Raw genomic sequence first — 16,703 nt, 5'->3', positions numbered from 1 at the left:
TTGTCAAGGAACAAAGTTAACGTGTCATATTCAACGCGGTTTGTAAACATTCTCGATTTCAATTAGCAGATCTGTCGGCCTTTTAAGATGGGATTCCCAGTAAGTGGATAACTTTAACTTACCAATTTGTGGACAGAGCTTTGTCATGCCTTCTGTCCTACCCAATCAAGGCAGGTAGCCATTTGTTGGGCTTTGCTGCCCTAATTGTGCAATGAATGGCTCACCACTTCAATTTTTCAAAATAGTTTTAAGTGGAACCAGAAAGTTAAACTTGCTTCGTTTGACTCCAAACGTGTGTGTTTCAGGCAACCCAGGAAGCTCAGTAAAGCCGGGTACCAAGGTGGGAGCTACGCATGTGGAGAGGGTAGCTCCATGACGAGGACGCTGGATTCTGCAGCGCCAGCTTCATCTACATGTGCTGCTCCCAGTACGCACTTACGCTCTGAGCTGTCGGTAGACCTTCGCCTCAACAAGTCGAACGATACTTCCATGACCACATCTTCATCAAAGAATCCTCAGCCCGAATTGTCGGCTCCCAGCACTGAAGCGGCGTCACGTGTCTCCGAAGAGGTACCGGTCGTCCCGCAAGGTGGGAGCGCCCGCCGAGGTGGCGTTGTCACGTCACGCTCCTTTGCGTACAACGCACGCGTCCTGCAAGAGACGCAGGAACTCCTGAGGCAGGAGGTGCAGCGTCGACAGGGGGTAAAGCAGGCGAACGGCACATGTGCGCAAACCCCCGGACTGCCCACCGGCGGAGACCACGAGAACGGAGGAATGAAGACCAAAGGCAATCGCCTGTAGTTTGATCATCTCTATCTCCCAGGAGAGAGCATTTCACGATGTTGTTGCCCTCCATTTTGTGTGGATGATTTTATACCGACGTGATCTATTGGACGAGCAATGACAGAATCCACTGAAATGGTTTGCTGCGGACGAGAGTGCCTTGTCGGTTTGGGATTCACGATTACATTGGAAGGAATGGAGGCATGGCTTGAGTGCTCGCTAATGAGGCAGCGACGTTTCTATTGAGGGGTTGCCCCCCTCAGAATGTGCTGCTTATTGGACAGTTTGCTTCATAGATGCCGAAAAAAACAAGTGTCACGATCCAACACGGGTTATTAACCTTCCCTGTGTGTTTGTGCACATCGGTGGTTTTAGTCGGTGCTCCACAGAAGGCGTTTACACTTGTCTTTGTCATGATATATTCGTGTGCGGTACATCAATGTCACTGCGATGGCGGCGCACGATCCCAGGGCGCTGTCCCATTTACAATGAAACATTGATTTGGGGCACCCAGGTTGCCGTTACTCCCCTTACATCCTGAAATTTCCCCACCAGACGGTTCTGCTGTCTCAAGTTTCAGTATCTGCGAGGATGACCGCATCCATGATGAAAGATCCGATGAATCACCTGCAGATTGAGGTCTTCGTGTTGATCAAAAACATTATTTTCCACATTTAGTTGTTGCTTTCTTTATGTTGTTCCTGTTTATTTCCTGTTACAAGGCCATTTTCGTAGAATGGCCAAAGTAGCTTATGATGTGAACTCAACTTGTTCCTCTTCCTCTTTTAACTACCAATGATGAACCGAATAGCATGTATCCCCATCCGCATTGAACTTTGTCTTGCGAAAGCGGTCGCTCTGATATCCGCTGCCTTTGGGGTTGAGGAAGTCTCGGATGCAAGAGAAGCGATCTCCTGGTCCACCTGTAACTCATCAAGGATGAGTAACTCACAGAGATACCCGTTTATCTCCAAACCGCACCATTGGAGACAACCGCATGTGGTGGTTTAGCAAATGGCGATTCGCACCTACCAGTATAACCTTGTCCCGCTTGTTCCAGCTTGACATCTCCACTCTGTTTACAAAACTAAAAAGTAATATTTATCTGAGCCGAACGAGCAGACAGGCGGCTCATGTATTTTAATTTGCACGCTAGGCCAACGACAGTATTTTGACTGCTGAACTCATGAACAATGTAACGTTCCATGCTTGGTGCATGCTTTTTGTACTGAGAAATAAGTTTTTAAAAACAATATAAATAAATAAATGAATACTCTTTACATGGTTCTGTTTGTGCTTTCTTGCGCTTTGTTTGCACTTTCTGTTTTGCGCTTTGTTTTTGCGCTTTGTTTGCGCTTTCTGTTTTACTTTCTTCACTGTTTGCGCTTTCTTGCTTTTGGACGCTTAATGCGTTGTGTGCCCTCAGATTTGGCTAATTGGTGGAAATGTGGGCCGGAGAGGTCTTTGGAGCTCCTCGTCGTGAACCGTTCTCTGTACCCTCACAGTACCAAGCATAATAAGCCACACGAGTGTTGCTCATTAGTCACAATGGAAGCACCCATTGTCTCAAGAGTGGAGCATTCAGTGGTGTTTTGCATCCTTCGTGTTGCAGTGGATATCGGATTGTCCTTGCAAACATGCAGTGTCCGACGTCCGTGCGGAATGATCGTTTCTGCAAACGAGCCGATATCCACTCTATAGTGAGTGCGAGTGCAACCTGACAGGTGTCAATTGAATTGGGTGAGAACGGGCATGGTGACAAAGGTGGAGAACTGTGCACAAAGTGCCAATCACAGGACACAGGGTAGGCCGAAGCGGGTTTCATGGGATGCAGATGTATTGGGAACATGTGGACAGGGTCTGTTTGAGGGGGACAGACTCGGCAATAATCATGCACCATGGTCTATTAGGATGGAAGACAAGTGCTGCTGAAGTAGTTTCTTGACTGGCGTTACAATCCTGGATGGTTTGTCACTCCACCGCAGGATACTCGACTGAGTGGGCAGCCATTTGTAATTTGATAGCTCGTCTAGTCGTCACAATGGACACCGTGGGATCTGTATTATCCACCAACTCATACCGACCCAATTTAACATTCATCGTATGGACAACACACACGTTGATGATTCACCATATATGTGAGACGCCAGGATGACAATTTATAGCTGGGTCTGGATTCGAACCCAGGCTAGACAGCTTCGAGGTGAGTGTGCTGTGTGCATATCCACAGCCCCAGGTAATGATGCTGAGTGCGATGATGGTCAAGAATTCAGAAGTCTGATGACATTTGTTTATTAGAGAAGTGGAAAGGCTGAGTTGAGAAAGTTGAGTTGGTGGAGGGTTGTAGGAGTGGGGAAATGAGTTTGGGAGAGGAAATGGAGAGTACAGCGCATGGGTGGGAAAGTTGAGAGAGGGAGAGGGAATGGGTAGCTATAAATCAACAATCCTGCCATTTTTGTGTGCCTCGTAACCTCGGCTTGGTTTGTTTGTTCCCCTTTAAGGACATAGCTCATGATGCTGGGATTTCACAGTGAAATCCCAGCACAGTATGTCACTACAACTTCCTTTGGATCCCATATCTTCACTACGACCACAACTACCAACTACAACGGCCACAATTATTCCCACCGTCTTGTTGGATGGGCCAGGCCTGACAGTCATGTGATTTGGGCTTTTGGTGTTTCAGTGCCTTCAGAAAGTATTCACATCCCTTGACTTTTCCACATTTTGTTGTGCAACAGTCTGAATTTAAAAAGGACTAAACTTACATTTTTTGTCACCGATCTATACAAAATACCCCATCATTTCAAAGTGAAAAAAACATGTTTTTAGAAATTTTTACAAACTAATTGAAAATGAAATACAAAAATATCTAATTTACATAAGTATTCAACCCCCTGAGTCAATACTGTGTAGAAGCGCCTTTGGCAGTGATTACGGCTTCGATTCTTCTTGAGTATGTCTGTATCAGCTTTGCACATCTGGATTTGGGGAGTTTCTCCAATTATTCCTTGCAGATTTGCTCAAGAAGTGAGATCTTGCACTCTGAATCAGGTTCTCCTCAAGGATTTGCCTGCATTTGTCTCCATTCATTGTTCCTTCTATCCTTACAAGTCTCCCAGTCCCTGCCACTGAAAAGCATCCCCATAGCATGATGCTGCCACCACCATGCTTCACGGTAGCGATCGTGTTTGATGGGTGATGAGCCATGTTCGGTTTCCGTCAGACGTAGCGCTTTGCATTCAGACCAAGGAGTTAAATTTTCATCTCATCAGACCACAGAATATTATGCCTCATGCTCTGGGTCTTTCACGTGCCTTTTTGCAAACTTTTTGTCAAATCAAATTTTCAAAGCTCATCTGCCATATACCATTTGTTTATTGTAAAGCGTGTAAACGTGTACTAGCTCCCCTGTGAGCCTTACCCTAGTACACAAGAGGAAAAATAATAAAATAACCCCTTCATGCTTGATTCCGATTGAGCAGTGATGAAGCTAGTTACCCTGCGCTTTCGAAGCGAAAGGCAGGGTTAAGCATTCGGGTACGTGCGTACTTACGTGCATGTCTGCATTTAAAAAATTCATTTTCTCGGCAACCGTTCGTCCGATTGACATGAAATTTTCACCACAGGAGGGCCTCCTCCTGGAGAATATTTTAGTTAATAGTATGACGTCACATGTCACGGGGTACGGGCGCCATATTGAAAAAGCCAAAAAACTTTGCACCTCTATATCTCAAAAACCGCTCCCCAGAAATAATTGAGACAGGTCTCATTGCAAAGAACTCTCCATGCGGAATAACATATGCGAATGATAACGTCATAGGTGCCGCCGTTATGACGTCATAATTCGACAAGTAAAAAACCTTCTCCGATCAGGATGAAATTTCTTAAGCATCTTCTTGGTATAAATTGATGCAGAAATAAAATTATAATGACGTCGTAGTTCACGTGATTCGGACGTCATATTGTTTTGAGTGGAAAGCCTGAAAAACCACTAAAATCCAATTTTCTCCTAAACAACTGAACAGATCGAGGCCAAACTTTGCAGGCACAATCGCATACCCATGACGAACAAAAACGTCAGCGAGCATGACGTCACGCATCACATGGTTTCAGAGTTTTGACGTTTTTAAGCATCAACTTTTGAAACCCAGCTCCTCCCTCATTTTTTATCCTATCGAGGGGAAACTTCACAAATGTGTTCAGCATATCAGTCTACTAAAATGACCTTTTGGAATTTTCGATAAGTCAAGTGGTTTGGCAGATATAAATAATTAAACGAAAATATTTTTAAAAATTATAACTTTTGAACCGCTTCATTGATCGACCTGAAACTTTATATTATAGTAGAGGTAGTAAAGTCTAACCTGTGTGCAAAATTTCAAGATGATTGGATGTACAGTCTGGAAGCTAGAAGTTGTTATTGCGTGAAGAAGAAGAAGTGGGCATGGAATTAATTTATCACTCTGCACATGACGAGCAGGCAAAGTACGGAGCGACCTCACGGGGTCATTTTGACCTCAAATGAAATTCTGATTTCAGATTTGTCGATCACTGAGGTATAATATGACCCTACTGCAAAGCCGCAATGAGCTGGCAAAGCCAAAGCCTCTATTGAACTTTTTCGCAATTGTTTATGCATACCTCCGCATCCGCAAGATGGCGGCCTCCATGGAGCGATTTGGTGCGTCACAGCTTCGAAATTCTCAAAGGATCCAGCAAAATCTGGCTTTTCAACATAATACACGTTCATTCACAACACCGGCTTTGCCGGCTATTAACACATGACCAAAACAGATTTGGCGAAATTCCGACGATTTTTGACGAAAATATAACATTTGTGTCTGCATTTCAGTAGAGTAAAGTGTGTGCCGTGTCAGCATTTGAAAAATTGAAACGTGGCTCATTGTAAAGAACTCCATATGGGGAATAGGTGTTGTTAACGATGACGTCATTGGTGCCATAATTATGACGTCATAATTCGACAGGGACAACGCTTAGTCTGATCAGTTTGAAATTTATTGAGCACTAGCCGAAACCCGTGGAACATCCACGGAAGGGAGGATGTGGTGTATGGATAGAGTGTACCATTATGGATGGCATAGGGGATTTGCTTGTCCGAGTAAGAGTTAGGAAGAAAGATGAGAATGAAGAGTGCGTATATGAACAACGATCGCCGACACCGGCACAAATGCATGCTCTGGATTGTCCACTCAGTGGACGGCTTGCTTTCGCCTTCGCCTGTCCAATCAGCGGACGGCTTGCTTCGCCTTCGCCCAGCAGACGCCAATACGATGGCGTCGTAAGATGGCGTCGTATCGGCAGTTAATCGGATGCTTTTGGGCCCCAACGTCGGCTAATTCAGATTTTTCGAGTATGGCTGTATGTGATAAACAAAGAGCGCGGTTCGTAGATCGTAAATCCATTAGTGCCGTGGGCATCGGGTCACTGGGTGCGGCGTAAAAGGGATAACAAAGTCGAGTCCTTACACTATTATTATATAGATGATCTATGCGACAATTATTTAGAGAATATAAATTGATGATGTCATCGCTCACGTGGTCTGGTTTCAGGGGGCGATGACCCTGGATCAATAAAAAATTGACGTTTCCCCCATGTTGTGTGATGGAAAGTAAACTTTAAGCCAAAAGCCATCATGTTGTAAATCCTCTGGATTGGGTGTGTGGGTGGATGGGTTTAACAATTATGGCAGCCATTAAAATTTAAAAAATCACCGCCATGTTGAATTTTTGAGTTGGCTTATCGACTGGATTTAGAGCAAGTGGAACGACTATCCATGTGACGACCATCCGTGTGACGATTTAAGAACATCCTGCCAAGTTTCATGCTTGCATCACAATGTCAACATTTTCCGTGTGAACCACTTTGCCATAAAGGGAATAACGAAAGGTGAATCATTCCCAGAGGATCAATTCTCTTCCCACCCACCCCCATAATAACCTAATAGTTACAATGACTTATCTCAATATTTAGAACCTAATAGTTACTTACTTATCTTACTATTTATAGCATACGAGTTACAATTACTTATTTTACTATTTATAACCTCTTAGTTACAATGACACTGTACTTATCTTACTATTTATAACCTACTAGTGACATACTTATCTTACTATTTATAACCTACAAGGTACAAACACTTATTACTTGCAAAATCGAAGATTTTTCAAGTACTGTATATTGGTTGGTTGCGTTTGTGGTTCTGTCTGTTTGTCTGTTTTTATTTGCCGGAAAAGATTCCGGCAAGTATGTTGATCGGTTGGTTTGTCTGTTTGTCTGTTTGTCTGTCTGTCTGTCTGTTTGTCTGTCTGTGCACAGCACTACGTCTACACCGTTGGACATGGAATCGCCAAACTTTACACACATATTTGTCTTGCCCTGGAATAGACTGTTCCCAATTTTTAACTCTCTAGGCCCAAGGCCTCCATTATGACGTCATAATTCGACAAGTACAAAACTTCATCCAATCAAGATGCAATAATTTATTGAGCGCCATGTCAGCATAAACTGGTGGACAAAAAACAATAATGATGACGTCATTGGTCACGTGGTTCAGCCACCATCTTGGAAAAACCAAAAAACTTTGCACCTCTATATCTCCGAAAGTGCTGAATAAAAAATTGAGACATGGCTCATTGTAGAGAACTCTCCATGGGGAATAAAATATGTTAATGATGATGTCATAGGTGCCTCCATTATGACGTCATAATTCGACAAGTACAAAACTTCATCCGATCAAGATGAAATTTCTTGAGCATAATCTAGGAAAAAATTCGATTAGAAAACAAATAATGATCACGTCATCGGTCACGTGGTTCGGCCGCCATATTTTTAATTCTGGCAAGTCCTCGGTCTCTGAACGATGTTTCATATGTTTGTCTGTCTGTTTGTCTGTCTTTGCGCAGTACTATGTCGACACCGTTGCACATAGAATCGCCAAACTTTACACACATATTTGTCTTGCCCTGGAATAGACTGTGCCCAATTTTTAACTCTCTCAGCCCAAGGCCTCCGTTATGACGTCATAATTCGATAATTCGACAGGTACAAAACTTCATCCAATCAAGATGCAATTTCTTGAGCGCCATGTTGGCATAAACGTGGAGAAAAAAAATTAATGATGACGTCATTGGTCATGTGGTTCGGCCGCCATCTTGGAAAAACCGAAAAATTTTGCACCTCTATATCTCCGAAAGTGCTGAATAGAAAAAATTGAGACGTGGCTCATTGTAAAGAAATCTCCATGGGGAATAAAATATGTTCATGATGATGTCATAGGTGCCTCAATTATGACGTCATAATTCGACAAGTACAAAACTTCATCCGATCAAGATGAAATTTCTTGAGCATAATCCTGGAATAAATTAATTTAGAAAACAAATAATGATGACGTCTCGGTCACGTGGTTCGACCGCCATATTTGTCCAAAATGGCCGATAAAAAAGTACATTTCGGCAAGTCCTCTGTCTCTGACCGATATTTCATTTGTCTGTTTGTCACTGGCCTACAGGTCGCAATTCTAAACCGATCGTCACAAAACTTCACCAAGTTGTATAGGTCGTCCCAATTGAGAAGCCTAATGTTTTTGGGGTCAAAAGGTCAAAAAGCCAACATAGGCCAAAGGTCACCAACTTTGCCAAATTTCTAAAATCCTCAATTTTCATCCGATTGACTTGAAATTTGAAGAGGACTTGCATATCTGTTCACTGAATTCAACCACCAAGTATATTTGAGGTCAACATTGGCCAAAAGGTCAACATAGGCCAAATTTCTAAAATCCTCAATTTTCATCCGGTTGACTTGAAATTTGAAGAGGACTTGCATATCTGGTCACTGAATTCAACCACTAAGTATTATTGAGGTCAACATAGGCCAAAAGGTCAACATAGGCCAAATTTCTAAAATCCTCAATTTTCATCCAATTGACTTGAAGTTTGAAGATGAGTTGCATATCTGGTCACTGAATTCAACCACAAATTATATTTTAGGTGAACATAGACCAAAAGGTCAACATAGGCCAAATTTCTAAAATCACCAATTTTCATTTGATTGACTTGAAATTCTAAGAGGATTTACATATATCGTCACTGAATTCAAACACCAACTATTTTTGAGGTCAACATAGGCCAAAAGGTCAACATAGGCCAAGTTTTTTAAATCGTCAATTTTCATCCGATTGACTTGAAAATTGAACAGCATTTGCACATTAAGTCACTAAATACGGAAACGTAACTATTTTTGAGGTCAAAAGGTCAAAGGTCATCTCAAGGTCAACCTTACAAAATCATTTTTCATCTGAAAAATCATCACTTTTCTTCCTGTTGACCCGAGCTTTGCTCAAGATTGTCAATTTTAATCTTGATGTAATGGACACTTTGCTGTATCAATGGAATTTTTTGTCTTGGGGTTGGGGGGCGGATTTTGCAAGTATCGTGCTCCGCATGACATCTTCTTGTTTTACTATTTATACCCTATGAGTTATTTATTTATCTTACTAATTATAGCCTCCTTGTTGCTTACTTATCAAACTAATTATAACCTCCTAGTTACTTATCTTACTATTTATGATGTACTCGTTACTTAGCTTACTACTTATAACCTACTAGTTACTTATCTTACTATTATTCTTTATTCTTACTTATCTTAATATTATTAATAACCAACTAGTTACTTATCTTACTATTTATAACCTTCTCATTACTTATTTTACTATTTATAACCTACAAGATACAATTTCTTATCTTACTATTTATAACCTACTCGATAGGTGTATCTTACGATTTATAACCTACTAGTTGCTTACTGATCTTACTATATATAACCTAGTTACTTATTTTACTATTTGTAACCTACGAGTTACAATTACTAATCTTACATTTTATAAGCTATGAGTTGCAATTACTTATCTTACTATTTATAGCCTACGAGTTATAATTACTTATCTTATTATTTATATCCTACTAGTTACAATTACTTATCTTACGAATTATAATCTACAAGGTACAATTACTTACTTCTCTTACTATTTAAAACGTACCAGTAACAATTACTTATCTTACTATTTTTAATCTACAAGGTGCAATTACCTATCTTACTATTTATAACTTCGTAGTTACTTACTGATCTTCCTATTTATAATCTACAAGGTACCATTACTTATCTTGCTATTTATAACCTCCTAGTTACAATTACTTATCTTACTATTTATAACCTACGAGTTACATTTGCATATCTTGCTATTTATAACCTACTAGTTACATTTGCTTGTCTTGCTATTTATAACCTACTAGTTACAATTACTTATCTTACTATTTATAACCTACAAGGTACAATTACTTATCTTACTATTTATAACCTCCTAGTAACTTAATGATCTTACTGTTTATAACCTAGTTACTTATTTTACTATTTATAACCTACGAGTTACTTATCTTACTGTTTATAACCTAGAAGTTGCTTACTTATCTTACTGTTTATAACCTAGTTACTTATTTTACTATTTATAACCTACGAGTTACTTATCTTATTGTTTATAACCGAGAAGTTGTTTACTTATCCTACTATTTATAAACGTTCATACTTCATATACTAGACCCCACAATGAAAGTATGACATCACCCAAAAGTTTACCCTGAAAGTATCTCTCTGCCCCACCCCGCAATGGGTTTCGGGTACACATCCCCTATTAGGGTTCATATTACGTCCAGTTTATCCTATAATCACTCTTGAAGCATTAGATCCCCTGAAATATTATAGAATTAAAAGATCATACAACGACCATCTGACCATCCGTACAACGACCATCTGACCATCCGTGCAATGACCATCCGTGCAATGACCATCCGTGCAATGACCATCCGTAAAACGACCATCCATGCAACGACCATCCGTGCAATGACCATCCGTGCAATGACCATCCGTAAAACGACCATCCGTGCAACGACCATCCGTGCAATGACCATCCATGCAACGACCATCCGTACAACGACCATCTGTGCAACGACCATCCGTGCAATGACCATCCGTAAAGCGACCATCCGTACAATGACCATCCGTAAAACGACCATCCGTGCAATGACCATCCGCACAATGACCATCCGTACAACGACCATCCGTGCAACGACCATCCGTGCAATGACCATCCGTACAATGACCATCCGTACAACGACCATCCGTACAACGACCATCCGTGCAATGACCATCCGTGCAATGACCATCTGTGCAACGACCATCCGTACAACGACCATCCGTGCAATGACCATCCGTGCAATGACCATCCGTGCAATGACCATTCGTGCAATGACCATCCGTACAATGAACATCCGTACAACGACCATCCGTAAAACGACCATCCGTGCAATGACCATCCTTAAAACAACCATCCGTGCAACGACCATCCGTAAAACAACCATCCGTGCAACGACCATCCGTGTAATGACCATCCGTACAATGACCATCCGTACAACGACCATCCGTACATGGTCCACGTGTGGTTTGTTTACCATCAACGATGTTCTCCACAATGGCAACCTCATTGGGAATCTCTGGGGTGCGTTTGAACGTGCCAAGACCATGAAATGCGTTATCCTGACCTGGTGAATGTTGTTAGAGGAATGTGGTGCAATAAGTCACAGAAACATGACAACGACCATATCTCGTGGTTGTCCCAGGTCGCAGTGAGGTTGTCTGACTGCCTCTGACCACAAATACCCGCGGTGTCCTGCCTGATCCACTGCGCCATTTGCGGATCCTAATCATTTGACCAAACAGCGCGATTAATGCGGAGTTTCCGTTCACAGGTCACGTGTTGGGTCTATGGTCCGATTACACGAGCTTCATGGACCTTAAATTGTTCATTATATCCATGTTTTTGTCTGCCTTGTATTTCCTTGTACAAATAAACAGCTTCCATATTTTACTTTCCGCTGGAGGGTGGGTAGTGGGCGAGTGGAGGTGGTGTGGGTGGTGGCGGAGCGATGGAGTGTGGGGTGTGGGGTGTGGGCGAGTGGAGGTTGTGGGGGTTGTGTGGGTGGTGGCGGAGCGATCGAGTGCGGGGTTGTGGGGGTGGTGTGGGTGGTGGCGGAGCGATGGAGTGTGGGGTGTGGGCGAGTGGAGGGTGTGGGGTGTGGGCGAGTGGACGTTGTGGGGATTGTGTGGGTGGTGGCGGAGCGATAGAGTGTGGGTGGTGGGTGAGTGGAGGTTGTGGGGGTGGGGTGGGCGAGTGGAGGGTGTGGGGTGTGGGCGAGTGGACGTTGTGGGGATTGTGTGGGTGGTGGCGGAGCGATAGAGTGTGGGTGGTGGATGAGTGGAGGTTGTGGGGGTGGGCGAGTGGAGGTTGTGGGGTGGTAGGAGTTATGGGCTTGGTGTGAGGGTGTGAGGTGTGGGTGGTGGGGGATTCCCCGAAAGGCGAAACTTGTTTTGTAAAAATGTATAAATGACGTCATACGCGCGCATCTCCGACACGATAGAATCTAAACCAAGTTGAGGATATGAAGTGAAGATGAATAAATTGAAGTACAAAGTGGTTAATACTTTGATAACTATTTTCTGTGGTTGTTAATAAGTATCGGTGTAAACTACCAGGGTTTTTCACTCCCCGTTTTATCGCTTTGCGGATCTTTGGGTAAAATCGAGAATCACAATTAAAACTTTCGTTGTGACATTTTCATCGCATCGGGGGTTTCCCCGTCTGGAAATCTTACGGAGACCGATCCTCATTTATCCTCTCCCTTCCTCCGCCCCCCGAAACCCCCACACTCCTGCGCGGGGTCCGTTTAAAAATTAATAACAGCACAAGATCCTGGTCCTCGGTCGGTGTTGCGGGGCCGATCGAGGAGGTGGGAGCGGTGGATGCGAAGAGCGCGGGAGAGCGCTGGGCGGGATCACCGGTCCTGCTTACTAATCCCTCCCTCTTCGCGCGACGACGCCTCGTGCCAGGGTCCCGCGTCCCTCGTGCCAGCCTGGACGCCCTCACTTCCCAGCGCTGCGCACAAAGCCGGCGGTCTCTGCCCTCTGGAGTTCCACCATCCCAGAGACGACTCGGCTGGAACGAGGCGGACAGCGCGGACCGGTCTTTTCGGGAAGGATCCAACGGGGAGCGAACCCTACTCGGGAATCGGGATTTTTACTCATCTCGTTGGGAATGTGCTAGAGCGAACGAGGAGGACCCGAACCCGGACCTGGACCCGAACCCGAACCCAAACCCGAACCCGACCCCGAACCCGGACCCGAACCCAGACCCGAACCTGCCCCGGACCCGAACCCGGACCTGGACCCGAACCCGAACCCAAACCCAAACCCGAACCCGAACCCGAACCCGGACCCGAACCTGCCCCGGACCCGAACCCGAACCACACGCCCTTCGGGGCGAGACCTCTGCCCGGTCGGTTCGAGTCCGACCCACGATGCCACGGATCGCCGCGGTCGTCGCTATCGCTTCGTTACTCATGAGTAGCGCGAGATCTCAAGATGTCCGTGAGTGTGGGGACTTAGTGCTGGGAGTGTGAGAAGTGAGTTCAGGATGCTCGTGCTGGGACGGAGTGTGGGAAAGTCCTATTCGGCGTACTGAGTGAGTCATGGTGCGAGTGCGTGCTCTGTGTCCGTTTGGGAAGTTCGTCATTTCTAAAACTGAGCCGTGATGGAATGAAACCATCACGGCATATGTTCTGTTTACGTACTGTGTATGTTTCAGGATTACGTACTGCGTATGTTCTGTTTACGTTCTGCGTATGTTCTGTTTACGTACTGTGTATGTTCTGTTTACATACTGTGTATGTTCTGTGTATGTAGTGTATTTTCTGGATTACATACTGTGTATGTTCAGGATTACGTACTGTGTATGGTCTGGATTACGTACTGTGTATGTTCTGTTTACATACTGTGTATGTTCTGTGTATGTAGTGTATTTTCTGGATTACATACTGTGTATGTTCAGGATTACGTACTGTGTATGTTCAGGATTACGTACTGTGTATGGTCTGGATTACGTACTGTGTGCGTTTTGGATTACGTGCTGTGTATGTTCTGGATTATGTACTGTGTGTGTTCTGGATTATGTACTGTGTGTGTTCTGGATTATGTACTGTGTGCGTTCTGGATTACATAATATGTGTTTTGGATAACGTACTGTGTATGTTCTGTTTACGTGCTGTGTGTTCTGGATTATGTACTGTGTATTCTGCAGTACATACTGTGTATGTTCTCGATTACGTACTGCATATGTTCTGGATTACGCACTATACGCGTTCTGGATCACGTACTGTGTATGTTCTGGATTATGTATTGTGTGAATTTTGGATTACGTACTGTGTATATTTTAAATGATGTGCTGTGTGCGTAATGGTTTATGCACTGTGTATGTTCTGGATTATATGCTGTATGTGTTCTCGATTACATACTGTGTGCGTTCTGGATTACGTAGTGTGTATGTTCTGGATTATGTACTGTGTGCATTTTGGATTACGTACTGTGTATATTTTAGATTACGTGCTGTGTATATTTTAGATTACGTGCTGTGTGCGTTTGGTTTATGCACTGTGTATGTTCTGGATTATGTGCTGTGTGCGTTCTGGATTACATATTGTGTCGGCTCTGCTTTCATACGGTGTATGTTCAGTTTACGTTCTGTGTATGTTCTGCATTATGTACTGTCTAGGTTTTGGATTATGTACTGTGTGTGTTTTGGAGAGCGTACTGTGTATTTTCTGTTTACATACTGTGTCTGTTCTGTTTACATACTGTGTCTATTCTGTTTACGTACTGTGTCTGTTCTGCTTACGTACTGTCTATGTTCTGGATTATGTGCCGTGTGCATTCTGGATTATGTACTGTGTATATTTCTGAATTACGTACTGTATGTGTTGTGGATAATGTGCTGTGTATATTTCTGGATTACGTACTGTATGTGTTCTAGATTACATACTGTGTGTATTCTGGATTACGTACTGTGCGTGTTCTGGATTACGTACTGTGCCACATTTCTGCATTGCATATAGTATCTGTTCTGGATCACGTGCTGCACAAATTTCTGGATTACGTACTGTGTGGGTTCCGTGCTGTGTATATTTCTGGATAATGTATTGTATCAATCAATGTGTTCTGTATGACATGCTGTGTATATTTCTGGATTACATACAGTATGTGTTCTGGATTATGTACTGTATGTTCTGGATTATGTACTGTATGTGTTCTGGATTACATGCTGTGTGTGTTCTGGATTACGTACTGTATGTGTTCTGGATTACGTACTCTGTGTATTCTAGATTACGTACTCTATGTGTTCTGGATTATGTACTGTGTGTGTTCTGGATTACATGCTGTGTGTGTTCTGGATTACGTACTGTATGTTCTGGATAACATACAGTATGTGTTCTGGATTATGTACTGTATGTTCTGGATTATGTACTGTATGTGTTCTGGATTACATGCTGTGTGTGTTCTGGATTATGTACTGTATGTTCTGGATAACATACAGTATGTGTTCTGGATTATGTACTGTATGTGTTCTGGATTACGTACCATACTGTATGTTCTGGATTACATACAGTATGTGTTCTGGGTTACGTGATGTATGAGTTCTGGATTATGTACTGTATATGTTCCGCATTACATACTGTATGTGGTCTGGACTATGTACTGTATGTGTTCCGGGTTATGTACTGTATGTGTTCTGGATTACGCACGCTGTGTATTCTGGATTACATACTGTGTATGTGTTCTGGATTACGTACTGTATGTGTTCCGGATTGCATACTGTATGTGTTCTGGATTATGTACTGTATGTGTTCTGGATTATGTACTGTATGTGGTCTGGATTATGTACTGTATGTGTTCTGCATTACGTACTCTGTGTATTCTGGATTACATACTGTGTATGTGTTCTGGATTACGTACTGTATGTGTTCTGGATTGCATACTGTATGTGTTCTGGATTATGTACTGTATGTGTTCTGGATTATGTACTGTATGTGTTCTGGATTATGTCCTGTATGTGTTCTTGATTATGTACTCTATGTGTTCTGCATTATGTTCTGTATGTGTTCTGGATTATGTACTGTATCTGTTCTGGATTATGTCCTGTATGTGTTCTGGATTATGTCCTGTATGTGTTCTGGATTATGTCCTGTATGTGTTCTGGATTATGTCCTGTATGTGTTCTGGATTATGTACTGTATGTGTTCTGGATTATGTACTCTGTGTGTTCTGGATTATGTACTGTATGTGTTCTGGATTATGTCCTGTATGTGTTCTGGATTATGTACTGTATGTGTTCTGGATTATGTACTCTATGTGTTCTGGATTATGTACTGTATGTGTTCTGGATTATGTACTGTATGTGTTCTGGATTATGTACTCTATGTGTTCTGGATTATGTACTGCATGTGTTCTGGATTATGTACTGTATGTGTTCTGGACTACGTTCTCTGTGTATTCTGGATTAAGTACTGTGTGTGTTCTGGATTATGTACTCTGTGTATTCTGGATTACGTACTGTATGTGTTCTGGATTATGTACTGTGTGCGTTCTGGATTACATAATATGTGTTTTGGATAACGTACTGTGTATGTTCTGTTTACGTGCTGTGTGTTCTGGATTATGTACTGTGTATTCTGCAGTACATACTGTGTATGTTCTCGATTACATACTGCATATGTTCTGGATTACGCACTATAAGCGTTCTGGATCACGTACTGTGTATGTTCTGGATTATGTCCTGTATGTGTTCTGGATTATGTCCTGTATGTGTTATGGATTATGTACTGTATGTGTTCTGGATTATGTACTCTATGTGTTCTGGATTATGTACTGTATGTGTTCTGGATTATGTCCTGTATGTGTTCTGGATTATGTACTCTATGTGTTCTGGATTATGTACTGCATGTGTTCTGGATTATGTACTG

At 42.7% G+C, this 16,703-nt stretch overlaps 3 protein-coding genes across 8 annotated transcripts in view; 2 read left to right on the top strand and 1 right to left on the bottom strand.

Annotated features, from left to right (window-relative positions):
- LOC137429011 (partitioning defective 3 homolog) overlaps positions 1-2,057 on the top strand; it is a 455,854-nt gene extending 453,797 nt beyond the window's left edge. For all 6 annotated transcript variants that reach the window (XM_068118986.2, XM_068118984.2, XM_068118985.2 and 3 more), the window contains one exon: positions 306-2,057. In XM_068118986.2, coding sequence (XP_067975087.2) covers positions 306-801 — 496 coding nt within the window. In that variant the 3' untranslated portion in view covers positions 802-2,057. The remainder of the gene's footprint in view (positions 1-305) is intronic.
- Positions 1-16,703, bottom strand: part of LOC144892699 (uncharacterized) — a 400,706-nt gene that overhangs the window by 81,098 nt on the left and 302,905 nt on the right. The window lies entirely within an intron of this gene.
- Positions 12,616-16,703, top strand: part of LOC137429508 (neuropilin-2) — a 129,689-nt gene continuing 125,601 nt past the window's right edge. Inside the window, exon 1 of the mRNA XM_078780917.1 lies at positions 12,616-13,278. Within this exon, the coding sequence (XP_078637043.1) occupies positions 13,209-13,278 (70 nt within the window). The 5' untranslated portion in view covers positions 12,616-13,208. The remainder of the gene's footprint in view (positions 13,279-16,703) is intronic.

This window comes from Myxine glutinosa, chromosome 6 (genome assembly GCF_964187855.1).
Source record: "Myxine glutinosa chromosome 6, kmMyxGlut1.1, whole genome shotgun sequence".
NCBI classification, from domain to species: domain Eukaryota; kingdom Metazoa; phylum Chordata; class Myxini; order Myxiniformes; family Myxinidae; genus Myxine; species Myxine glutinosa.
Note: the sequence above shows the minus strand (reverse complement) of the source record. Positions and strands in the feature narration are given on the sequence as shown.